The following is a 26,337-nucleotide window of genomic DNA, read 5'->3' on the forward strand; positions in this document are numbered from 1 at the left end:
TGTTTCTCAGTGGAACCCATTTGCTTCTGAAGTGATGCTAACTTCAGAGTTTAATGTGTACTTTAAAACTAAAAGAACATTGGCTAAAGGAATAGAGACAGGTGGCATAGAGCCAAGGTTTTGTGACATGAAGAGGTTGGCTAAGTTTCATAAGGACAGTTGTTCTAAGCTGTTTCTTTTGATGAATTTTTGACAGATGATGATGAGATCAGGTATCTCCCAGGAATAGGAAACAGGATGAACAAAAGTCCCCTCGAAACAAGAAAATTGGTAGCAAATATGTCATCTAGTTTCCAAAAAGTGTTGGTAAGACTAGATCGTGCAGGCCCTTAAGGTCAGATAAAGAAGTATAATGTCGTTCTGGAGGTCATGGTAGGTTCTGTAAAGCTTTGAGCTGTGGCGAGAGCTCAATAGTCCCTTTTGTTTTATTGCCTTTGGTTGTAGATGAGTTGTGGAAGCAATGTGCATGAATGGAAGCTGGGAAAAAGTTCCTCCTGCAAATGAGGCAAGGGTTTAGAGGTGAACAGGGATAGAAAGGAACGTAAAATCGCTGGAGGTCTAGACTCTAGGATGGCCGTGCCTGGGTGACAGCTGGACGCGGAGCAAACTGAAGGACATTAGGGTAGCTTATGGTTGCCACGCACCACACCGCCCTAGGGTACACGGCGTAGGCGTAGCGGAGGGTCTTGTCCCTCGCGCGCCGCCGTCTGCGCAGCCCGCGGGTCGGTCGTGAACCGGCTTGCGCGCTGCGGTTCCGGTTCCGGTTTTAATTCCTGGGCCCAGCGGTACGCAGCCATGGCGTACTCCACGGTGCAGAGAGTGGCGCTGGCCTCGGGTCTTGTCCTAGCCGTATCGCTGCTGCTGCCCAAAGCCTTCTTGTCCCGCGGGAAGCGCCCGGAGCCGCCGGCGGACCCCGAAGGTGAGCGCAGGGGATGCTCGCGGGCGGTCTCGGCCTCCCAGGCCCGCACCATTCCCCTCAGTGGCTGGCTGTCGTCTCGTCACCCGTGCCTGAACAGAGTCAGTAGGAATCTTAGTCGGTAGTGGAGTTTCACCTTTGTTTTGGGTGCTCACTGGTTCAGCCGTTTGTTGCCTCTCTTAGCACGACCTGATCTGGTGTTGGTGGTCCGCGCCTGTGATGCTGCCGTTCCAGAGGGCCACTGTAAGTTCAAGGCCAGCCTAGCCTGCTTAATGAATTCCAGGCCAGCAGGTCTACATAGTAAGACCCCGTCTCAAAACAACAAAAACATCAAAAATTTTGTTCAATAATTTAAACCATGTTTTGTTCCTGAGGTAGAGATAAGCAAGTTACTCTACTCCTCATACCTGTTAATTCTCGTGGGTTTTTGGTTTTGGGTTTTTTTTTTTTTTTTTTTTTGGCATGAGTGTGCTGCTTCAAAATCAGCCCCCTTGACTACTACATTCTGGAAGTTTTACAGAATCTGTAAATGCATGGTCCTGAATGCTGGGAGATGGGACTGGAACAATTCGCTATTGTTGGCCAAGTTCTGCTGGTAACTTTGTCTTGTGAATAATCCTGTACCGCCATCCTTGAGCCATGGAACTGTCTGTGAACGGTCCCTCTGATTTCAGCTTGTTGAATGCTGGACAGCTCCCTTTGAACCATAATCCTCTTTGAATTTGTGCATATTGGCTGTCCTTCCATCCTCCGGAGCATTAGAGATTAAAAATACTAGGAATGCAAAGCACCATGCTCCAGGGGCTGAAGGCAGGTTGAGCACATTATTCTGCCTGCAGAATGTGTTTGATGAGCTGTGCTTGTAAAGCTGCCGTTCCCCCTCCTTTTCTGTCATTACAAAATTCAAAACGTTTTGCTCATTTTTTTCCCCTATCGGTGTTTTTTGTCTTGAAGAGTGAAGATCTTCAAGATCATCTTTAAACTCTGTGATAATCCTGAACCGTGGAGAGTTGTAAAACCCCCTTTCCCCAGCTGAACTAGCTTAAAGAAGTACTATGGAATGTGAGTGGAAGACACTTCTGCTTCTCAGTGTTGTGGGGTATAGCGTTCATTGTAGATGTGACTGCCTTCCTTAAAAACCCAGGTACTGAGATCAGTGTTCCCATCTTGACATTTTTGCCCTTTCTATTTTCTTCATTCCTGAAATGCTCTTCTCTTGCTTCCTTCTCATCATTTAAGTGTCTGCTGAGATGTATCCTCTCTAGACTTTCCTGATGACCCCAGTTAGAGTAAAGCTTCCCTGAGGACCGCTTAAAAGGCAGTCTCGACTGACAGTTTTGGTACATTCTATCATATGTCATGCATACAATGTGTGGATGCTCACTGCATTCCAAGGAACACGAGTTAAATCCCTGCTCAGGGAACTCCTGGTTTAGTAGGTCTAGTAGACGAAGACAGATGAGTGTCAGTTGCTGGTATTCGTCTGGTCTGCACTGGGGACAGTGGAGATGTTCATAGACAACAGTCTCTTATTAGAACTTAACAAAGGTTTTATGGAGGTGTTTCTTTCTCCCCGCCCCAAGATCCAATACATGTACCATGCAATTTGTCTTTTTAAGCACATGAGTCAATTTTTTTGCATATTCACAGCTGTGTAGCCATCACCCCAATAAGTTTTAGAACATTTCTTTGCCCCCATGAAGGTAATCTGTTGTAGCTGTAATTCTCTCCTCATTTCCCCATCTGTAGTCAAGTGCAACCAGTCCTCTTTTTCTGCCTCTCTAGAATTACCTGTGCTCTTCCTAACTGGCTTTCTGGTTTGATTTGGTTTGGTTTGGTTTGTTTTTTTGGGACAGGGTTTCACTGTGTAGCCTTGGCTGTCCTGCAACATGCTCTGGAGCCCAGGCTGGCCTCACTCACAGAGATCCGCCTGCCTTTGCCTCTGAGTTGGGATTAAAGGTGTGCGCCTCTGTCATTTGGCTAACTGGCTTTTTAAAACTAGCATAATGTTTCAAGGTTCATTTATCTTCTAATATGTGCTTCGTTTCTTTTACAGGCTGAATGCTAGTCTATTGTGTCGATGGGTCACATTTTACTGATCTCTTTGTTAGGGGTATTTGAGGTTTTTGGCTTTTTGTTTGTTTGTTTGTTGCCGTTCAGCTCTTAGGAATAATGCTACCATTTGTTTAAAGATTTCTGTGTGGACTGATGGTGATTGGAATTAAGAGTGTGACTTCCTAGTCTTACAGTTTTATTCTACTTTTCGAGATTCTGCCAGACAGTTAACAAAGCAGCTCTACCACTTTACAGGCCTACTAGCAGCATGCGATGGTTCTGATTCCACCACATCTTGCAAATCGTAGGGACAAAGTTGAAATGACCGTAGCCATCTTGGGTTGTGACCACCATGACTGCTCTTGAGTAATCCTGTGAACTTCCTTTAGAGTGGTGTGTCGGACTGTATGAGCAGAGCCTAACGCGTTGTGATGTGCCTGCCATTTTTGGCATTAGCTTAAGACAAACATGGTGTGTTCTTGGGTTTGGAGAAACCATATGTCCTGCTGGTGACAAAAGCATCCTTCTTCTGATCCAGATAATGGAAAGTCACCAGTCTTTTTGCTGTCTTGACTCTTATACTTCCGTCAGTAAGTCCCAGAATAAATGACACTGCAGTACCGGGTCTATCTACCTTTTTGGTCTCATGGCACTTTGCAGCTGGTGTCGCGTTCATTCCATGCCCTTCTGATTACAGCTGCCCTAATGAGTCGGAAGTGGCATCTCCTTGTGGTTGTATTTGTATCTCTCTGTCTCTCTGGTGGTTGATGACATTGAAGAACTTTGTGTGTGTATGTGTGTGTGTTTGCTTTTTGCATATCTTCTGTAAATAGATAGCTACCAAGTCTTTTATCTTTTAAGAGCCAGGAGCCCGTCATTCTGTTGTTGAGTTTAAGTGTTTCTCTATACTCCATTTACTAGTCCATTATTATCTTCTCCCATCCAGTGCGTTGTGCTCACTTTATTCAAAAAAAGGAAAGCTTTAAATTTTGATGAATTTCAGGGTTTTTTGTTGCTTTTAGTGTCAGATATGTTTAAGACAAATAAATCATTTTCTTATCTGACAATATATTCCTATGTTTGCAAGTTCTATTATTTATGCCCCTGCATTTACATCTTTGCACCTTTGAAATTCTTTTTTGGTGTATGATAGGAGGCAAGAATTTGATTCCATATGGGGTGTATAGTTGTTCCAGCACCGTTTATTGAAAAGACTGCGCTTTCTCATTGAATTGTTTTTGGCACCCTGTTAAACCCAGTCAGCTATAAACACAAGTTCATACCTACATTTTAATTCAATAGGCTATACATTGCCCTTTTGAAACTATGAAGTTACAGTCCCCTAGGTTTTTCTTTTGCAATATTAAGGTATAAGATTTTCTGGGTCTTGTGCCCAGCATTTCAGTGTTAATTTTATGACCATTTCATTAATCCCTGAAAGAAAACAACAACAAAGAACCAAAAAGTAGCCGGGACTTTGCTAGATTATATTGAGTCAGCTTTCAGAAGATTGCTCTCTCTCCAATGCTAAGCTTTCCATCTGTGAACACAGGATTTCTGTCTATCCAGATCCTTTTCTTTCAAAGAACTTTTTTTTCAGTATTAAACCTTTATTTTGTTTAATGTACCCCTATTTTCTTTTAAATGCTATATTGTGAATATTTTGAGATTGTTCCTTGTTAGACGGTAGATACATGTATCAAGCCTGTGTTTTGCCACTTGCTGAACTTGTTTCTTAGCTTTTTGAACATAATCATGTTGTTTTCAAATGAGAGGGTTTTACTTTTCATTCTGATCTTATATCCCCTTTATTTCTTTTTCTTGCTTAACTAGACTAGCTGGAGTCTCTAGTACTGTGTAGAATAGATGTGATAAAAGCCAATATTCTGTCTTGTTTCTGATCTCAAGAAGAAATTTCTGTGCCATTAAATATAGTGTGGTAGGGGTGATGTAGTTTCAGACTGAGGTATTTCCTTCTGTTCATAGCTTGTTAAATGTTTTTGATCATGGGTTGGATATTAGATTTTACCAAGTGCTTTTTTTCTGTCAAGATGATTATGTGGTTTGCTTTTAATTCCATTGATATGGTATTTACATTAATTGGCTTTTAGATATTAAACCAACCTGGCATTCTTTGGCTAAAATGAAGAGGCAACTCTAAAGTGTGTGTGTGTGTGTGTGTGTGTGTGGTGTTTCCTTTAAGAAAAACTGTTGAGGACTAGGACCTGACTTGAGGTCCCCCGAGCCCTGATGTATGGAGAGAACTATAGCTCCTTCTCTAAACCAGGAATATGCTTGGTAGAACCCGTAATAACATGGGGCAGGGCCTTGGGTGATCTGTGGTTTGGGATCCTGAGAACCCGCTTGTCTCCCCAAGGGGCTATGGTTTTCTGTCCCAAGGCCCTTAGCTCCCTCACCCACTCTCCATATAATGTAGTTGGAAATGACTGAACACAGGCTACATTAGAAGAGGCTTCTAGAATTGCAAATAGCAGCAGGTATAAAGCAGTCTGCTCCTGAGGCAATCATATCCTTTTATTTTTTAAAATTATGAATTGAGTTTGCTGTTGGTTTTTGGCAGTCTCTCTGCTGACTTTGCTGCAGTGTATGAAACTCCCGGCTGTTTTACTTCCTTTAACAGTTATCTAGATTTGTCCATTTTGTACTGTTCACATGGCATTTTGGAACCAAATATGGGCCGTTTTGTTTTCTCTGTTGCATTTTTCCTGTCTAAATTTGTCCTGGCACTTCAGCTTCGTGGAATTCTTTACAGGGAATTAATTGTGGAATTCTTGTCTTTATCATTAATCTCATTATATTGATTAAAAAAACTTTGTTAAAAATGTTTCAAGCACAACAAGCAAAGGCAGAATATGCAGTGTCTGTTCCCTCCCACCAGCACCCCTGCTTCAGCCTTGGCTGTGGTCAGTGTGCCTTTGTGCTGGAGCCTTTATTTTTAAAATGTATCACTTTTTAGCAATTACTTTTAAGATAACAGAAACATTTTTGTGTAAAGGATTTCGTGTATTTGTTAGTCTTTGGATTGCTTTCAGTCTGTTCTCTATGCAGAAACTATAATGATCTTGTTCAAGCCAGTCTTAGTGTTTCTAATGCTGAGAAGAGACACCATGACCACGGCAATTCTTATAAAGGAAAATATTTAATTGGGGTGGCTGGCTTACAGTTTCAGAAGTTCAATCTATTATCATGGCAGGGAGCATGGCCGTGAGCAGGCAGACATGGAGAAGTAGCTGAGAGTCCTACATCTTACAGGCAACAGGAAGTCAACTGAGACTCTGGGCAGTATCCTGAACATAGGAAAACCTCAAAACCCCACAGTGACATACAAGGTTATACCCACTCCAACAAAGCCACACCTCCACTCCCTATGAGCTTTGGACCGATTACATTCAAACTATCATATTCCATTCCCTGGTCCCCATAGGCTTTATAGGCTTTTAACAATATCATAATGCAAAAATGCATTGAGTCCGGCTTCAAAAGTCCTTGTTGTCTATCACAATCTCAACAATGTTTCAAAGTCACTTTTGAGATTCATGCAGTCTCTTAACTGTAACCCCTATAAAATCAAAATAAAAAAGCAGATCACATACTTCCAACATATAATGGCACAAGATATACATTGCCATTCCAAAACATGGGGAAGGGAGCATAGTGAGGAAATAACAGAACAAAGCAAGACTGAATCCATCTGGGCAGCTCCAACCTCTGCGTCTCCATGTCTGATGTCAAAGTGCTCTTCTGATGTGGGAGTGGTTTCTTATTAATAAAGAAACTGCCTTGGCCCATTTTATTGGTTAGAACATAGGTGGGTGGAGTAAACAGAAGAGAATGCTGGGAGAAAGAAGCTGAGTCAGGGAGTCGCCATGATTCTCCCACACCAGACAGACGCAGGTTAAGATCCTCCCTGGTAAGCCAGCTCGTGGGCTACACAGAATATTAGAAATGGGTTAGAACAATATGTAAGAGCTAGCCAATAAGAGGCTACAGATAACGGGCCAGGCAGTGTTTAAAAAAATACAGTTTCCGTGTAATTATTTCGGGCATAAGCTAGCCATGCGGGCGGCCGGGTGCCGGGGACGCAGTGCCGCCGCTCTTATTACAACACTCCAGATCTCCAGCTCTGTTCAGCTTTGTTTACTGTAACACACTTCTTTCTCTTGGGCTGGTTCCAATCTCTGTTAGCAGCTATCCCACAATTTTGGCATCTCTAGCATCTTGGGGGTCTCCAAGGCAATCTAGGTTCCAACTTCAATAGTTTCACACATTGGCCTGTCTGGGCCTTCATTCATTGAAACCCCTAACACATGCCTGGCCTCAGCATCTTTCCTTAGGCGAGAGGGCAAATTCCATATCTACTTTCTTCTGTCCTTAACTCTAAAGCCAGAACCACAAGGCTGAAGCTGCCAAGTTTTGCTACTTGCTGGGACTGGAACATGGCTCCCTCGTTCAATTACATCTCTACCAGTTTTCTGTCTCTCACTGCTTAAGCTTGCCTGACCTTGAACTTGCTCTATACACCAGGTTGGCCTCAAACTCTAAGATCCATCAGCTTCTGCCTTCTGAGTGCTTGAATTAAAGGTATGCTCCACCATACCCGGCTCTAAGTTTTACTTACTTTTCTGGGGTTGGAAACTTAGCTGGGTCAAATCTTGCCCTGAGGTCACCATTCCCTTTATTCCATTTCTTAATCTATTTATCTCCTTGAACATATGACTTAGCTCTATTCCACTTAACCCTATTCCTTTTCTCCCTTTCATTATAAATCTTCATTAGAGTTATCACTAATAACCACTAATACTACATGACAGAGTCTATACTAGGTTGTCTTGTGATTTCCTTTGCCAATAGACTTAATCTTAAACATTTCACGTTAGCCTCAGGCAGACTTTTTGGACAAGAGCAGCCATTTCCTGCAATAAAATATCACAAGAATGATCTCTAGGCAACATACTAAAATTCTCCTCTGAAACCTCTTTGAGCAAGCCCCTGACAGTTCATCAAATCTGACTCAGCACCACTGTCTTCCATGCTCCTACTAGTGTGGCCCATTAAGCAGCACTTAGCCTAAGTCGACACACAGCTCTCTTCTCCTCAGAACCCTCCAGTAGCTTCCACACTCAGTGGGATAAAGGGGCAAAATCTTTTTATGGCCTAAAGCCTTTTATGCACCTTGTCCCTAGTCCCTTCTGCTTCTCCCCTCTCTCCCATATTGTTTTGGTCACATTGGCCATCTCCTGGCTGTTTCTTGAACATTCAGGACATGGTTTCACCTCAAGGCTCTTTTATGTGTGTTTCCCCTCTGCCTGAAGGGCTCTTCTTTGGTCCACCCATATTTTTCCCCCTCCTCTTCGTGATTTCACTGAAATGACATTTGATATTTTCTCTGGAGGTATTCTGAGTAAAGTGTGGCTGTAGACCTCTGGTTATTTCAGTTCAAGTCTCAGCTTCCCAAATCACTGTTTATACTCTTCCTGCTTTATTTTTCCTCTTAGTATTTACCATTATCCTTATTGTCTCTCTTCCCACTTAGAAAGGAGGCCCCATCAGGACAGGGACTTATGTTTGTGTCCTCATGGCTGCATGTCCAGCTGTAGATCAAGGGTACATAATATAGGTAGTATTCACTGTACACATGGAAGAATGAGTGTGAGTGAATTAGTACATGCTGCTTCCTAGGTATCAAGATTTTCCACGGTTGGAGTTTGTGAGCTATAATCATTGCCATTAATTGTGTCATTCTTTATGATTACATAATTGATCTTGCTTCCATGTGTTAAACTACTATGGATTTTGTAAATTATATTCAGAAAGAGCTTTAAGTGAGATGAGAATGTTGTATGATACAAACAATAAAAGTATATGTTCATTAGAGATATGTCCACATTTTAACAGTTATGATATCTGGACTGTAGGATTATGGGTAACTTTTATTCTTTACATGTTTATAAGGGCTCTTTCTCACATATTCCTAGCCCCCCAATTTGGAAGAATTTTTTTCAGAATTTATTGGAGAGCTACAGCATGCCTGCTTCTCTATAGTGGTAGAGTTCACTAGCTACTCTGTATTCTGCAAAATGCAGCACTAATTATCCTGACTTTTTTTAACTTTATCTTTACTTGTATGTTGTCTGAGGTTTCTTTCCTGCCTGGTTCCCACAGTCATTAAGTCTCAAAGAAATTACACAGAGGTCTATATTAATCATAAACTGATTGGCCCATTAGCTCAGGCTTCTTATTAACTCTTATAACTTCCATTAGCCCATTATTCTTATCTGTGCTAGCCACATGGCTCAGTACTCTTTTCAGCGATGTAGTCACATCTTGCTTCTTCTGTGTCTGGACAGGACTGCAGAAGGAGTTTCCCTCTTCCCAGAATTCTCCTGTTCTTATTGACCCACCTCTACTTCCTGTCTGGTGGTCCTGCCTATACTTTCTGCCTGACTACTGGCCAATCAGCATTTATTTAAAACATAATTGACAGAATATAGACAATTGTCCTGCACCACTTGTATAATTCATAAATTTTTTTTTAATTCAATGACTTTATTTCTCAGCTCTATTGGTAGAAATTATTTGATGAATAGACTTGATCGTACCTTCCTTGAAGCTTTTCCCCCTTAGTATTGCTAATTATCTAGTTAATCTGAAGATTGCCTCTGTTGATAGATGCATAGAAACTAAAAGCCAAGAGGTTCTGCTTTCTCTGCATCACTTTTATCACCAGGCACGTTCCCTTTTTGCTCTAACCTCACTAAGAACACCATTTATTTTGCTGGCATTTTTATAGATCTTGTTTTAGACCATAGCCTCCTTGCCTGGCTTTTGGAAGTCTGAGTCATTCATGCTGATTGCTTCTGTGTTTGTTCATCTTTCTGACCTTTTACAAGGACTTATCTCTTGATTTCATTTTATATTTATATTTACTTTTCCATCTTTTTCCCTACTTGCTGAGATTTTTTTGAAATGCCCAGGCACAAATGTACATGAAGAGCTTTCCTCTTAAGATCTCATGCCATGGAATTGAGTCTCTCTGTTTTAAAAACTTCTTAACCCTGTCATCCCAAGCTTGAACCGCATAGCTGCTTCTTCTGTTGCTGCAGCCACTAAGAGGGCATTCATTCTTCTTATCTGAACATGCCTGCCATACTGTCCTATTAGCTCTTCACTCTCACGCTAAAAAGGGTGGTTCCTTACTGGCCACTTCCCAGGATTACCTCTACAAGGTCAGTGTTCAGGGAGAAGCTTCTGCATCTTAAGGACCTGGACATTAAGACTGTTCTTGAATTGTGGTTAGCAGAGATACAAACACATCCAGTTCTTTATTGATTTATTTGCCCCATTAAGACCTTTCAAGAACTGCTTTAATGAGAAATATAAACACATCCAGTTCTTTATTGATTTATTTGCTCAAGAATGAAATGCTACAGATGGTTAATTCTACTTTCAGAAAGCTCTTTTGTTAATCGTGTGAGAGTGTTGGTGTTTGTCTCATGAGCAATAGGGTGTTTTTAACAAGCAACAGTAAACTCAGCTCTGGAACGCTTTTAGCCAAATCTAAATGATATGCTAAAGGAGACCTTAATGATCAAATAAACCTAAACATGAGAAAGCTTTCAATATACTGTTTAGACTGAGTCAAGTTACATTTTATTGAATACTTAAATACTCTTAGAGATTGTCGCACAGCTTCTTTCAATGTTAGAAAAACTGTAAATTTTAACAGCTTTAGTATTTTTATTCCAATCTTTCCATCTGCTTTTTAAAAATGTTCTATTACATCTATTTATTCCTTTCTTATTTAGTGGGGTGGGTAAGAAGGTGTGAGCTATAAGACAGGAGTCAGTTCTCTCCTTTCATTATGTGGATCCTGTGGCTCAAACTCAAGTCATCAGGCCTGGCAGCAAGGCCCTTTGCCCACTGAGCCACTGCTGGCCCTCGTCCATCATGTGTGCCATGTGTGGAGGTCAGAGGACCTCAGATGTCAGAGCTTTTTTTCTACCTTGCTTGAGACATGAGCTCTTTGTTTGCAGCTGGGTACACCAGGCTAGCTTCTGGAGAGTTTTGTCTCCACTTCCCATCTCATCAAGGGGGTGCTGGTATTACAATCTCAGACTATTGAGTGTGGGTGGGTGCTAGGGATCCAAACTTAGGTCCTTACTCTTGTATGGTAAGTGCTTATACTGCTGAGCCATCCCCAGGCTCCATTAAAACAAATCTTTAAAAATTTTACACTCGGGAGGCAGAGGCAGGCGGATCTCTGTGAGTTCGAGACCAGCCTGGTCTACAGAGCTAGTTCCAAGACAGGCTCTAAACCCACAGAGAAACCCTGTCTCGAAAAAACAAAAACAAAACAAACAAACAAACAAAACAAAACAAAACAAAATTTACAAATTCTATTCATGACATAAAACTTTTTTAATACTAAAAGATTGGAAATAATCTAGATGTTCTTTTTGTGGAAAATGGGTAAACTGGAGGTTTATTTAAAATGCTGGTCAGTAGTACTGGTGAACTGAGTTATACATAGCATGGCTACATTTCTGGACCGAAATATTGTATTAATCATTCCCAAATAGGCAAAAAAGGAGTTGGGGAGTTGGGTAGTATGAATATCATATATCATGATGTCAGGTTTTTTTTTTTTTAAATTGTGATACAAAATGTCTGAGACAGTCAACTAATAAAGAGAAAGATTTATTTTTACCTCCTAGTTTTGGAGATTCTGCATGGGTTTGGCCTGTTATTTGGGGCTATGGTGAGGCAGTGCATCATGGCACAAACATACAAAGGGCAAAACCTCTTACATTAGGATCAATAAAGCCAAAGAGTAAGGAGGGTTTCTGGATTCCCACAATCACCCTCAAGGGCACATCTCCAGTGACCTGAAGACCTGCTACCAGGCCCACACCTCTTAAAGGTCCCATAATTTCCCAATAGTACAACCATGGACACCAAAGTTTTAACACACTGGCCTTTGGGAGACATTTAGGACCCAGAATACAGTAGTGATCTTCAGTGACCAAGCCTCCAGGCTTTGATTTCTAGCCCTCAGTAAGTGTACCAACTCTGCTGCTTTCCAAAAGCCTTGGTAGCTTAATACAGAGGGAGGCCAGAGGTCTCAAGGCCAGACAGTTTCCTCTCCAGCAGTAAGCACTTGATCAAGTACTAAATGTTAAGATATTTCAGGCAAACTGAAGACTGAAACCAAAGTAAGAAGTACTCAGAAGAGGGGAAGAAGCCATCTCAGGGACAGCCAGTTAGTGCCAGACTGAAACAGAGCATTTGCTGCTATAGTCTGACAGTAATGTTCCTACTTTGAAACGTGTAAAGTATTTAAGGCAGGAAGACGTGAAATTCATGGCAACCAGTTAAGGTTATACATATATTTATGGCAAAATAATAAAATATTAAAATGAAAGACGTAAATCTTTTGGCTGAAAAATAATGTGATAAACTATATGTGTACAACAAAACTTAAAATTTAAATTTAGGTAGCAGTTCAGTGTCCTTAACTACATGTTGTACAACTGTCACCTCCCTTCACTCATAAAGTTTCAAAACATTCCAATAATTTTATGTATATATTATGACTTATTTTGTGTATACGAGTGTAGGCAGTGCTTGTGGTCCCCTAGGATTGAGTTATATATTTGTAAGCTGCCATGTGCGTGCTGGGAACCAATCTCGGGTCCTCTGCAAGAGCAGCCGAGGCTTTTAACTGCTGAGCCCTCTCTCTAGCCCCAGTATTACATGTTTTATGATTACTTAGTCATTACAGATCACTGTTACTTCAGTGAAATGTGAAAGCACACATGCTAATGCAGTTCTGTATGTCGGTATTGTACGCTGAGTACCTGAGACAGGCCCTGTGCCAGGCAGCTTGGACACATGATAATTTGTTAGGTGAATTGGTTATGCAGATGTTAATAAAAGATGGAGGAAAAGACATGGCTGATTAGCAGAAAACATTAAAATAATGGACAGCAAATGAGTTAGATGGAAGAGAATGTGAGAAATTAGGTCAGTGGACACTGCATAAAGCCCATATAGACAGTCTGTTTCCAGTATGTCGAGACAGTGACTCTCGCCCTTCCTAATGCTGTGACTCTTTAATAATACTGTTTCTCATGTGGTGAACCCTAACCATAGAATTGTTTTCGTTGCTACTTCATAACTGTAATTTTTTCTACTGTCATGATCATAATGTAAATATTTGTGCTTTCAGATGGTTGTTTGGGGATAGTGGCCCACAGTTTGAGAACTGCTTTGTGATGAGGCGTTGTCATCTTAGATTTTGTGAGTATACGTTGGTGTCCACTCTGCAGAGCTGCTGAGACTGCAGTGTCAGAGTGTGTGCCCATCGTTGAGTGAAATGACTGTAATGCACGCCGAACTTGGAGAGTGAAGGCAGGAGCCCTGGGACTAGGTGTGAAAGTGTGCAGTGTGGTTTCCACGTGTCTTATTGTTGTCGACTTTGAAAACATTTGAGGTTACTCTGTTGTAAGAAACTTGGCTCACCAAGCTCTGAGAGGCGAGGCTTCCCCTATGGAGGCTGTTTTTCTTTATAAAGAGAAGAATCCCTTCATCTTTGATGTTCTGACTGCAGTCTAGTGGTTCAAGTACATCCTTGGTTATAGAGGTTTTAGGTCAAAGCCAAAGTTTGAGAGAATGAATCTGCAAAAGCAGGGTTTAGAGGTGAAAATGAGTTTCATTTTCAGGTTTGAGGTGATAAACATACAAAAAAGACGTGAGCTAACTGGTGTTGGAGATAGAAGGAACTCAGGGGAAATGTCAGAATTATGACTATACATTTTGGAAATTATAATGAATTCCTTAAGAATGAACACATTTGCCAAAGGGAAGGAGAAAGAATCTTGGAGGAATTAAAGAACCTCTCAAGAGACTGAGAAGGGCTAAGTTGAATAACTAGGCCACTTGAGAGTGGTATCCCATACAGATCAAGGTAGGAAACTTTGACAGGTTACTGTTTACTGTGACTAATGTGTGACCGTTGATAACCACTGACTTGGTTGAGGCTGCGGGAACAGGTGCTGTCCCGGGCTGGGGCTTAGGCTCATGCCATTTTAGTGACTGACTGACACAGACCAGACATGTTGGAAAGTGGCCAGTGGTGGATATTTGGACTGTTCGAGTGAGGAATTCCTCTAGGTTATAAAAGTTATTTTTACTGTCTAGCCTGTATGTTCCATTTCTCTCCAAATTATTTTCCTACTTGGCAACAGCTCTGTGATACCATGAGTAACCTTTTTCATTATAAAGTAGGTTTTGTCGCTAACCTCTTGGCTCAGTTCAAATGGATGTGTATTCACTTCCTGCTTCATCAGGATTTATTCAGTGTTGGTTTTGAAACTCTTATTCTTTTCTTATTCCCATGAGTCACTCACTCCTTAACTCCTTGTACAGAAGTTCTGGGGGACTAGGGCGGTGTCTCAGTGGTTAAGACACTTGTACATTTTTATAGAGACATCTCCATTCAGACCTTTTGCCCATTTTGAGTTGGGTTGTCTTTTACTATTGAATTTTTTAATTTTATTTTTTAAAACAATCTTTTTTATTTTGCATACCAATCCCAGTTTGTTCCCTCCCCTCCTCATGCTCTCCTCTCCTTCCCCTCACCCCACCCTCCATTCACTCCTCAGAGAGGGTAGGGCCTCTCATGTAGAATCAATAAAATCTGTCATGTCACTTGAGGCAGGACCAAGTTCCTCCCTCCTGTATCTAGGCTGAGCAAGATATCCTTCCATAGGTTCCAAAAAGCCAGTTCATGCACTAGGGATAAATACTGGTTCCACTGCCAGTAGCCCCACAAGCTGCCCAAGCCTCACAACTGTCACCCACATTCAGAGGGCCTAGTTCAGTCCTGTGTAGGTTCCCCAGCTGTCAGTCTATCCCGGTGTCCTTGATGAACCTAGAGGAGGAGAGGAATGGAGGGTACAAGAGACAGGACAAAAGGACGGCTAGACGGGATTTCTGATCAAGCCGCACTTTTTAATTCTCAGAAGCTGTCAAGCGGGAGGGGAGGGTTCAGGTCTGCTGGAATTCAGGTCCAGAGACTTCCCTAGCTGATAAGTAAATACTGAGGGTCTGTGATTGTTGACTAACAAAGGAAATGCTAATTGTTTCTGAAGCCTGGTGCCTGCAGTTTTCACTAGGAGATAAGATACCAGGTTGATTTCCTAGGCCCTGCAGAGGGGATAGAGGTTAATAATTTATTTAACTTGTGAACTTAAGATGACTGTAAACAAAATGCAGATCTCAAAATACCGGTCTTTGCTTCCGGCATTAGTCCAGAGTCAGTGAGCTCCCACTAGCTCAGGCCAGCTGTCTCTGTGGATTTCTCCATCAGGGTCTTGACCCCTTTGCTCATATAATCTCTCCTCCTACTCTACAACTGGACTCTAGGAGCTCGGCCCAGAGCTTAGCTATGGCTCTGCATCTGCTTCCATCAGTTGCTGCATGAAGGTTCTATGATGACAATTGAGGTAGTCGTCAATCTGATTACAGGGGAAGGGCAGTTAAGGCCTATTGCTTAGATTCTTAGCTGGGGTCATCCTTGTGGATTCCTGGGAATTTCCCTAGTGCCAGGTTTCTTGCTAACTCTATAATGGCTCTCTCTATCAAGTTATCTCTTTCCTTGCTCTTCCTCTCTGACCTTCCCCCAACTCTACCTTCCTGACCCCTCAGTTTTCCCTGCTTCCATTTTCCCCTCCCCAACCCCCTCTCACCCTCCACCCTACCCCTATGCTTCCAATGTACTCAGGAGATCTTGTCTATTTCCCCTTCTCAGGGGGATCCATGTATACCATGGATTACCTCACTCAGGATTTTTTTCTAGTTCCATCTATTTGCCTGCAAATTTCAAGATGTCATTATTTTTTTTAACCACATCAAAAAGTCTAATAATCCAATTAAAAAATGGGGTACATATCTAAACAAAGAATTCTCAACAGAGGAATCTCAAATGACTGAAGGGCACTTAAATAATTCCTCAACATCCTTAGTCATCAGGGAAATGCAAATCAAAACAACTCTGAGATACCATTTTATACCTGTCAGAATGGCTAAGATCAAAAATACTAATGACAGTTAATGCTGGAGAAGATGTGGAGTAAGGGAAACACTCCTCCATTGCTGATAGGAGTGCAAGCTTGTACGGTAACTGTGGAAGTCAGTATAGTGGTTTCTCAGAAAATTGGGAATCAGCCTACCTCAGGACCCAGCAGTATCACTCTTGGGCATATACCCAAAGGATGCTCAATCATACTACAAGGACATTTGCTCAACTATATTCATGGCAGCATTATTTGTAATAGCCAGAACCTAGAAACAACCTAGATGTCCCTCAACCAAAGAATGGATAAAGAAAATGTGATACAGTTATACAATGGAGTATTACTATTGAATGTTAAAAATTCAATAATAATTTGGATCCAGCCCTCATCAGAAAAGTGATTTTTAAGTCTTTCTCCCAATTAGTCGGTTGTATTCATTTCCTTGATGCTGTCTTTTACAGGACAGAAGTTTTAAATTTTAATTATGTCAAATTTGTTTTTCTTTTTCTTTTTTTTCTGAGACAGAGTTTCTCTGTGTTGCTTTAGAGCCAATCCTGGAACTAGCTCTTGTAGACCAGGCTGGCCTTGAACTCACAGAGTCCACCTGCCTCTGCCTCCCAGGTGCTGGGATTAAAGGCAAAGGCCTGTGCCACCACCGCCTGGCTTTCTTCTTGTTTGTTACTTTGGTATTATATTTGAGAAACCACTAACAAACCTAGGATCAAGAAGACTTACATCTATTGTTTTCTCTTTAAAATTTTTACCTGTTATACTTCAGTCTTCTGTCTATTTCATGTTAATTTTTAGTATAGTGTGAATATAAATCCATTTTCTTATTTTTACACGATTGTGGAATATGGTGTGGCTGTCCTTATACATTTGTTGAAAGGCTAGATCCTACTCTCTCGCCCATATGTTTATGCATATATGTGTGTATATTTTCCCTGCACATATATAGCTGTGAGGAAATTTAATTTATAGATTCTGTATAGTAATACATACCACTAATAATAAAATAGAACAGTTGAAACAATATGCTACAATGGTAGCATTGTTACTCGTCAGTTTTGTGGCCATTACTAAGTAAAATAAGGGTCACTTGAGCAGTGCTGCCATAGTCAACCCTGATAACTGAAGGAGTACTAAGTGATTAGCTAGCAGATAGCCTATGGCTCATGAATGCTAAGGATTTAGGGATAATTTACGTTCTAGGCAGGATGGAGTGAGGTGGTATGACTTTATCATACTACTCAGAATGGTCTGTATTTTATAACTTTATTTCTGGAATTTTCTACTTAACATTTTTAGATCATGGCTTCCTATGAGTAACTGGACTTACAGAAAGTACGACCATGTATAAAGGAAGTAGACTACTATACTTTGGTTTCTGTCACTATCTAAAACCGCCAGCAGTCAGACCATCATGTGATGTTCCATCTGTCACTAAGAATATCTTGTATCACCAGGCAGTGGTGGTGCACACCTTTAATCCCATCACTTAGGAGGCAGAGGCAGGTGAATTGGTGGATCTCTTGAGTTTGAGGCCAGCTTGGTCTACAGAGTGAGTTCCAAGACAGTCAGGGTTACATAGAGAAACCCTGTCTCAAAAACTTTAAAAAAAAAAAAAGTTGTTTCTGAAAACAAACCTGCTATTAGTCTTTAATCAGGTGATTTTTTGAGACAGTCTCACTGCACAGCCCAAGGTAGCAGGACAACCAGAGACGCTTGCTCCTCCTGCCTCTGTGTCATGGGTGCTGAGATTATAGGTATATCCACACCCAGCTTTCATTCAGTTCACCTTTCTAGTCTTTTCAGTGGGTTTTTCTTTCCTCTGACTTTTAAGATATTAGTTTGTGAGCTGGAGAGATGGCTCAGAGGTTAAGAGCACTGCCTGCTCGTCCAAAGGTCCTGCGTTCAGTTCCCAGCAACCACATGGTGGCTCACAACCATCTGTAATGAGGTCTGGTGCCCTCTTCTGGCCTTCAGGCATACACACAAACAGAATATTGTATACATAATAAATAAATATTTAAAAAATTAGTTTGCTTTTGTCTTTGATCATTCATTCCCCTCCCCCTCTTGTGCATGAGTCTCCAGGCTTTTTGGTGTGGGAAGAGTTGATCCAGCTTTGCCGCTCACGCTGGCTGCAGTCAGATAACATTCCTTGCAGTGCTCCAGCGATGCCTTGGATTTGTGTGTTCAGCTTTACCCGAGCCACAGGCCTCTCAGTCCCTTCATTATCTCCTAGTAAACTAAACTGTCTCCTAGCTCTCTGCTAGTTTGACATTAAATGCTTCTGTTAACTTCATGGTGATAGCCTTGAACCTATCCTTTCTTCCTTTTTTTTAATTATTATTTTTTCTTTTTTTTAACAGCTCTAGCCATCACCTCGGGCACTTGAACCTCTCAGTTAACTTACTGTAATAGCTTTCTGCTATTTTTCCCAGACTCTACTCTCTTTCTTATTAGGCCCTGTACTCAACTGCTAGATTAATCCCCCTCAAGCACCTTTCTCATCAAGTTGGTTTCTTGATCCAAGATCCAGATATCGGATTCATGCACTGCACAGTAGTGTGCGAACTCCTGTTCCTTCCTTAATGGTGCCAGCCTCACCTGGCAGGGTTTCCTTGTTCTCAGTCTCGCATTTCCTTCAGCAGTTGACCCCATTTGATTGCCCTCTTTTCTTTTTAAAATATTTGCATTCTTTTAGTGTGTAAAAGTGGAATCTGTAGAAATGAAAACCTTGGTGATAACCTTGCTTGTTGTCTCTTTGTTGTGGACATGCTCCCCTTTATCAACATTGTTCCACGAAAGAACTTCATTTCTATTTTATTTATAATTCTTTTCCTTTTTACCTTGGCAGAATCTTGAACAAAGTACATGTCTAATAAATTTTCACAGCCAGGAAGTTTTCTGTATGGACCACCCACCATTCGGTCTGTCCTGCCAGCTGCTCCCCAAAGAACAACCCTGAGACTTATTATTAATTATAAATGCTCAGCTGGCAGCTTAGGCTTGTTTTAGCTAGTTCTTATAACTTAAACTAACCCATTTCTATTAGTCTGTGAGCTGCCCCAGGCTCGTTTACCTCATATGTCCTTCCCATCCTGCTCTGTCTGTGTCTCATGGCGTCACCTCTAACTCCACCCTTCTTCTCCCCAGCATTCTCTGTCCTCAGAATCCTGCTTAGCCATTGACCAATCAGCTTTTTATTAACAATGGGAGCAACACATCTTCAAAATGTGCAGATGTATTAGCCCATAGCATCAGTATACAGTTTAAAATGATGTAAAACAACTTTTGTTTCATTATCTGATTTTAATTTTTATGTCACTTTTAAAGGCCTATTAGAACAGTAAAAGAATTTGGAACATGGTTGCTACATACATTACATTAGATTATTGAACTGTAGCCAGCTGATAGATCAGATTGTGTTGAGAGAAAGACTTCTCTTTTATATACAGGCTAGGCTTTTTCTATTGTATAATTTTGAGAAGAGAGATTTTATAACTAAATAAAAACCATTATAGACAATGTAGGGAATTAAAATCATCATAGTAATTTTCTTAACTAGATAGTGGCAGATGAAGGCGTAAGTTAACTAGATAGACCATATATATCTATATACTATAATATAATAATAAACAGTATATATAACAATATTACCATTTATAGTCAATAGAAAAAATGTTTTAAGGTGCTTTCCCATGGCATAGTTTACTTCTATAAATCTGAGAGAAAATCTCAATCCATTTTGAAAAGTAAATGTTTACAAATCCTATTTTGTATTGAATTAGCACAAGAAAAATTTGAAACAACAATAAAAAGGTTAACAAACCCTAAGGCAAATGTGGTAGTTTGTTTGAATGTAATTGGCCACATAAGATCATAGGGCGTGACACTATTAGGAGGTGTGGTTTTGTTGTTGTGGGTGTGGCCTTGTGTGGGAGGTGCACTTTGAGGTTTCCTATGCTCAAGTTCCTGCCCAGTGTCACAGACCATTTTCTGTTACTTTCTGATCAAGACGTAGCCAGCGCCTTGTCCACCTGCACACTACCATGCTCCCTGCCATGCTGAAAATGGACTGGACCTCTGAACTGTAAGCCACCACCTCAGTTAAATGTTTTCCTTTATAAGAGTAGCTGTGGTCATGGTGTCTTTTTACAGCAATAGAAACCCTAACTAAAACAGCAACAGAAAAAAAAAAGTTCTTTAGAAATGAAAGCTGGTCTGCTTAAATATTACAGAGATCAAACTATAAGTTAAAATATTGATTATTTATCAAGGTCAACCAGGATGTAGGAAAATATATATGGATACATACTGCTGTGTGTGAACCATATAGTTTTTCATGGGGTGCAATTTGAAAATACTTCTTAAACATATGTGTACCCCTTAGCCCAGAAAAACCACTCCCTGGAATCTCTCGTAGATCCATATAAACAACGATGTGAACATAAAAAAAAGGACGTTTTCAGCCTTCAGAAAAATGTAATGTGTATTGATGTATGTAAAAATATTTGAAAGAATAGGCTGTTACTAATGTCAACATTGTAGAATTGGCTAGAAATATGGTTGATAAGAGATTACATATGCCTATATTGCTTGAAATTTTATAATAAATAAAAAGCAATAAAATAATATATTCAAATTTAGAGTATCTAAGAAACAAAATTTCATTTTGGTAAATAGCGAAAGATCTAGTAACACAACAGTTCAAATCCTTGACTGTTATGCTGTACTAGAATGAATGAAAATAAGCAAATAAAATACTCATTGGTAGAAATTATATACACACTAGTTCTAAGAAAGGCAAAAATACTGGAAATTAAAAATAAGAGTTAATGATTTAGCAGATTTATACAAGAACCCTGGGAAAGCTAGAAACAATGTAAATATCCAAAATTAGTAATGAAATAATTTGATTGCTAGGCAGTGGTGGCACACACCTTTAATTCCAGTATTCGAGAGGACAAGACATGTGGATCTCAGTGAGTTTGAGGTTAGCCTGGTCTACAGAGCAAGTGCCAGGAAAGGCTCCAAAGCTACACAGAGAAACCCTGTCTCGAAAAACCAAAAGAAAAAAAAAAGAATTTGAAAATATAGAGAAAAATTGCATATACCTTTGCACTACTTTATATGTTTTGATGAGACGTATATAATGTTCTAAGGAAGAATACATTTATAAAACTGATGTATTTTTATAGTATTAAATTATAAAAAAATATAATTAGCCAAAATCCATAATTTAATTAAAAGTATTAGGACCTAAAGAAACAAAATATTTTTCAAACCTTTAAGAACCAGACATAGTTCATAAAATTATTGAAATAACAAACAAATGGAAACATTTAAGATCATTTTTGTATTTGGTATCATTTTAAATTTAGATGTGGTGTGTGTGTGTGTGTGTGAGAGAGAGAGAAAGAGAGAGAGAGAGAGAGAGAGAGAGAGAGAGAGAGAGAGAGAGAGAACACAAGTGAGTGAGTTGTGGGGGTGGTTCCCATGCCATAGCGTGTGTGAAAGGCCAGACGAAAAGTGTATGGGGTCAGTAATCTCCATTACATCTATATGTGGATTCTAGGGATTAATCTCAGTGGTTAGACTTTTTAAAAAATTGCATAATTGGGTGGTGGTGGTGGTGCACACCTTTAATCCCAGCACTCAGGAGGCAGAGGCAGACAGATCTCTGAGTTCAAGGCCACCCTGGTCTCCAGGATTACACCCTGTCTTGGAAAAAAAAAAAAGTTGCATAATAATCTTAAAGCCAACATTCATCACTGAATATGATTCTTGACCATTTAAAAGAGACATAGTCACTGGCACCCAGAACAAGAGCTGGTGGTGACTTAGTGGTTTCTTTGCCCCAACTTGTGCTTCTCTTGTTTACAGTCTTAGTCACTTGACACTGTGACCATGGCAATGCAATGCTTATAAAAGAAGGCATTTAACTGGGGCTCCTTACAATTTCAGATGTTTAGTCCATTGTTATCTCGACAGAGAGAGAGCATGGTGGCATGCTAGCAGACATGGTGCTGGAGAGTAGCTGAGGTTCTTCAGCCAGACCTGCAGATAGCAGAAAGTGAGACTGAGTCTGGCAGGGGCTTTTCAAGCCCATCCTTGGTGACCCACTTCCTTCAGCCTGGTCACACCTCCTAATTCCTCTAATCCTATCAGAGAGTTCCATTCCCTCTTGACTAAGATTCATTTATATGAGCTCATGGGAGTGGCGGGGCATTCTTACTCAAACTACTACATTGACCCACTCTTATTTTTATCATTGTGGTTTTTTTTTTTTTCCTCATTGTTTTGAGACAGTCTCACTTTAAAGCTCAGGTTGGCCTGGAGCTCACTCTGGTATCCAGGCTATCTTCAAACGTATGGCAATTTTTCTGCCTTGGCCTCCCCATTGTTAGGATTATAGGTGTGAGGCACCATTCTTGGGTTGGCCCACTCTGAAACAAAGGGTTTCCTCCATAGCTTCCATGGCATCCAAAGCCAGTACTGAGAGGGAAAGGAAAATTACTGGAGGGGAGCATGGATAAGGAAGGATATAAAGCAGAAGGCAGCTTCCATGCCCTGTAGCTAATGAGTTAACCTCCTTGCCTCCCTTCTACCTACCTAAGGGCAGAGTTCACTTAAAGGTAGATAGCTCTCTTCACAGAACTTCGAAATCTGTTTTACAAGTACAGAAGTTCTTTTCTCTTTAGGCCCATTTATGTGTTTGAGTGTGAATGCACATGTATGTAGATATATTTGGAGGCCATTGGAAAACTCAGGTATTTTTTCTTGGGCTGTCTGTCCGTCTGTCTGTCTGTCTGTCTGTCTATCTCTGTCTATCTGAGTACTTTACTGGCCTAGAACATGCCAAGTTGGCTTAGCTGGCTGGCCATGAAGTCCCAGGGATTCTCCTGTCTCCACTTCCCCATCACTAGGATTACAAATGCACAGCACCATGCTTGGCTTTTAAATATAGGTTCTGGGACTCAAACTCCAGTCCTCATGTTTGCAAAGCAGGCACTTTACCTGCCGGGTCCCAAGCCAGGTCATATGTGTCTTCTCTAATGTCTTTATTTTAAACCTTTATACCTTCGTGTTTGTGTTTGCTTAAAAAGGAATGCAAAGAAATTATGTGTTCAACTTACATGGTATCATTCACAGCAAGAAATGCAATGCAGCATTACTGTGTTGTTGTTTAGCCTGACGTGTTCCTCAGAGATGCTGTCACATTGGGTGCAGCCAGGAGTTCTACTTATGTCATAAGAAAGAATTCAGGAGCTGAGGAGTTGTTATAAAGCAAAATTGAGTTTACTAAAAAAAAGATACTATAAAACCAGTGTGTAGGTGTGGGCTTAAGAGAGTCATATTTCAGTACCTTAGCGCTCTCTCTCTCTCTCTGTCTCTCTCTCTGTCTCTCTCTCTGTTTCTGGTGTGATTTTGTGACTTTTGAAGTCACAATGATATCATTGCTATCTAAGTTTAAAAGGTTAAGTGCAAATATTTTGGTATACTTTTGAGGGAAAGTGCTGGGGATTTACCTTGGAGCCTTGCACATGCTAGGCGGCTGCTTTGCCAAATGAGCCACATCCCTAGCCCTGACTTTTTGTTTAAAGGATTTTTATCCAAAGATGTCTTCTGAGGTAAGTGGTACATATTTAAAGATAAGAAAGGACTTCAGATAAAAACAGAAGTCAAAAAAGTAAATGTAGCTCTTACCGTACAGTAAGAGGTATGTCCAGGCATGGGTTTTGATTATAAATGTGGTTCACAAACCACACTTGTAAGATTTTCTCAGAAAAATACAGTTCAAAGATGAGAAATGACTGGTGATAAAAATTAAACTTAATTTGGGGCCTAAGCATGGTCATTAGTTTATCTATCATCCATCTCTCTTTGTGTCCCTCCCCTGACCACAATATGTTTTTGAGACAGTGTCTCTTGTAGCCACCTCAATATTTACCCAAGGATGGTTTTGATTTCCTGATCCCTTGCCTCCACTTCCCCTGGAATTACAGGGATGTGTGACCATGTCTAACTCATTAGCTGATTTAACACTCTTATTTAAGAAATCTTAGGAGAGGCCATCTTCATAGTGGTTTTGCTAGTGCAGTAAAATTCTTGACTCTCAGTCAGCAAGAAAGGCAAAGCAGACTGGGAGGTGGTGAGGCATCCTTTGCCTTTTTGTCTTTTTTCTTTGCTCTTTCTATCCTGCCTTTGTTTGCTTGTTTCAGTGCTGGGGATTCAATTTAGAGCTTTGGGTATGGCAGACCAGCTGTTTACCTACGAGCTATTATACATCCTCAGTTCCCTTTCCTACTTTTGAGGCAGGATTTTGCTATGTTGCCCAGGCCAGTTTTACCCACAGTCCTCCTGCCTCATATTCCAAGTTCTGGGTTTATGGGTACGTGTCACTATGTCTGTCTATAGACACTTATAATATAGTTTCAAAAAACATGTAATTCTGCTATTTGTGTCAATTCCATTTCAGTTTTTTATTTCCAGTTATGAAGGTTAGTTACTTGAAGCTCCTTGATACATTGTCATAGTGAGCTTTCCATCACAGATCTGTAGTGAGTAATTCAGCCTGCCTATCCATAACTGTATTTGAGCACTTCTCCCAGATTTACCTACCAGTGGGGGGACCACTAGATCATCCAGCCTATGTATAGTATCACAAGTTAGCAGGGTGACTGTGTGTGTGTGTACTCCTACCTCAGTGCACAATTCTTGCCTTCCCATATCTTGGCCACCTTTTGCTAATTTCCACCATCCTGCTTGGTAGAAAGTCCTTTCTCAGTAACTATGTGTGTTGGTCACATACCCTGTTAGTATTGGTAACTCAGCACTGACCAGCCACTGTCATACTTTAAGTTTCATTCGTCTGTTAGCAGCCACTTAGGTGTTCCTTTTTGTAAGTTCCTTATTCATATCTTTGGTCCCTTTTGCTGTGAATTTCTTGTGATGTCATTAGGTGGCAGGCTCTTCTGTATGATAGATATCTAGTCTTTTCCATTTGAAATGTTAGACTTTTTCATGATGTCATTCCTCCTAATTCTTTTCATGGTCTTCTGTATGTACAGAAATCCTTAATTTTGTTGAAGTCAAATATAGTAAATTTGTGTGTTTAAGAGTTTCTTGGAGGTTCTTCTGTTCTCTAGTGTCCTGTACTTTAGAATGTTATCCCAACACTGGTTTTCAAACACTTGTACTTGTGGCTTTTTGAAGACTTACTATTTCCTTTCTTTGTCTCCAATTGGGCTTGTGGTGTTATCTTTTGGCTGCTCTTAATGGAGTTTTAAAAAAAATGAAAGAAAATGGATTATAAACCTTCCCTTCTCTAAGCTCTTCCAGGATCAGGCCTTTGGCCCTGTTTTTCCTGTTTGAATCCTGTCTGCTCAGCTATAGCTGATCCAAAGCTGTGCTTGCCCCCTAAGCTGAGCACTCACTTAGCCTTCCTCCGAAGGAATTTGAAATTAGGGCCTGTTTTAGCTAGTTTCTTGAAGGAGTTGCAAATTAAGAGGTTTGGAATGACTGTCTTCTACTGTGGGCACAAAGAACTAGAGGAGTTATCTGAAGAAAGAGATTGAAGTTATGAGCAAAGAAACAAAGGGAAAGGCTGTGGTCCCATAGAGAGGAGAGAGTTGGAACTGGAATGTGAAAGTAGCCTGCCTGGATCCTCCTGATGGCTTTCCAGTTTCTGGTTCTGTTCTCTCCTGAGAATACATTACATTTCCTTTTGCATTAGATAGAGGTGGCTAGCCACTGTAACAGACAGACTCCAAAGTATATAATGGCCCTCACACAGTAAATGCTCGCTTCTCACTTATACAAACAGGACCAGGTGACTCTAAGTTAGCAGGGTGACAATTATTTAGGAACCAAGGTTAATGGAGGCTCTGCCATTTGCTACATATGACTGTCAAGTCTCCCTGGCCTTTAGCATCCATCCTACAGAAAGAAATGGTCATGTAATTGAACCTATGGGAAGCTTTATTGACCAAGTTCCTTCAACTAGAACTCTGTCACATTTAACTCTACAGGAGGAGGAAGTGTAGTTTAGCTATGGACCAAGAAGGAAGAGGAAATGTGTTTAGTGAATAAGTTAAGATTACTACAATGTGTTTGTATCTGTATGATACTTCTATCTTTCTAATCAAATTTCTATTTTTTCCTTAAACATGTTTGAGATGCTTCTGTTATTTTAACTTCAATGCATAAGATGTTTTTGCCACATCCATATTTAAAATAGAAGAGATAAAGCTGAGTAAT

The 26,337-nt window shown here is 40.6% G+C and overlaps 1 protein-coding gene across 4 annotated transcripts in view; it reads left to right on the top strand.

Annotated features, from left to right (window-relative positions):
* The first annotated feature begins 778 nt into the window (after positions 1-778).
* The window catches only part of Ric3 (RIC3 acetylcholine receptor chaperone), a 49,480-nt gene continuing 23,921 nt past the window's right edge, over positions 779-26,337 (top strand). For 3 of the 4 annotated variants that reach the window (XM_050163333.1, XM_050163334.1, XM_050163336.1), the window contains exon 1: positions 779-919. In XM_050163333.1, coding sequence (XP_050019290.1) covers positions 796-919 — 124 coding nt within the window. In that variant the 5' untranslated portion in view covers positions 779-795. Of the gene's footprint in view, positions 920-1,870; positions 2,061-26,337 lie in introns of all 4 variants that reach the window. The other variant, XM_050163335.1, reaches the window with a different exon arrangement.

This window comes from Alexandromys fortis, unplaced genomic scaffold, assembly GCF_014885135.2.
Source record: "Alexandromys fortis isolate MF-2015 unplaced genomic scaffold, M_Fortis_MF-2015_v1.1 scaffold_129, whole genome shotgun sequence".
Taxonomy (NCBI): domain Eukaryota; kingdom Metazoa; phylum Chordata; class Mammalia; order Rodentia; family Cricetidae; genus Alexandromys; species Alexandromys fortis.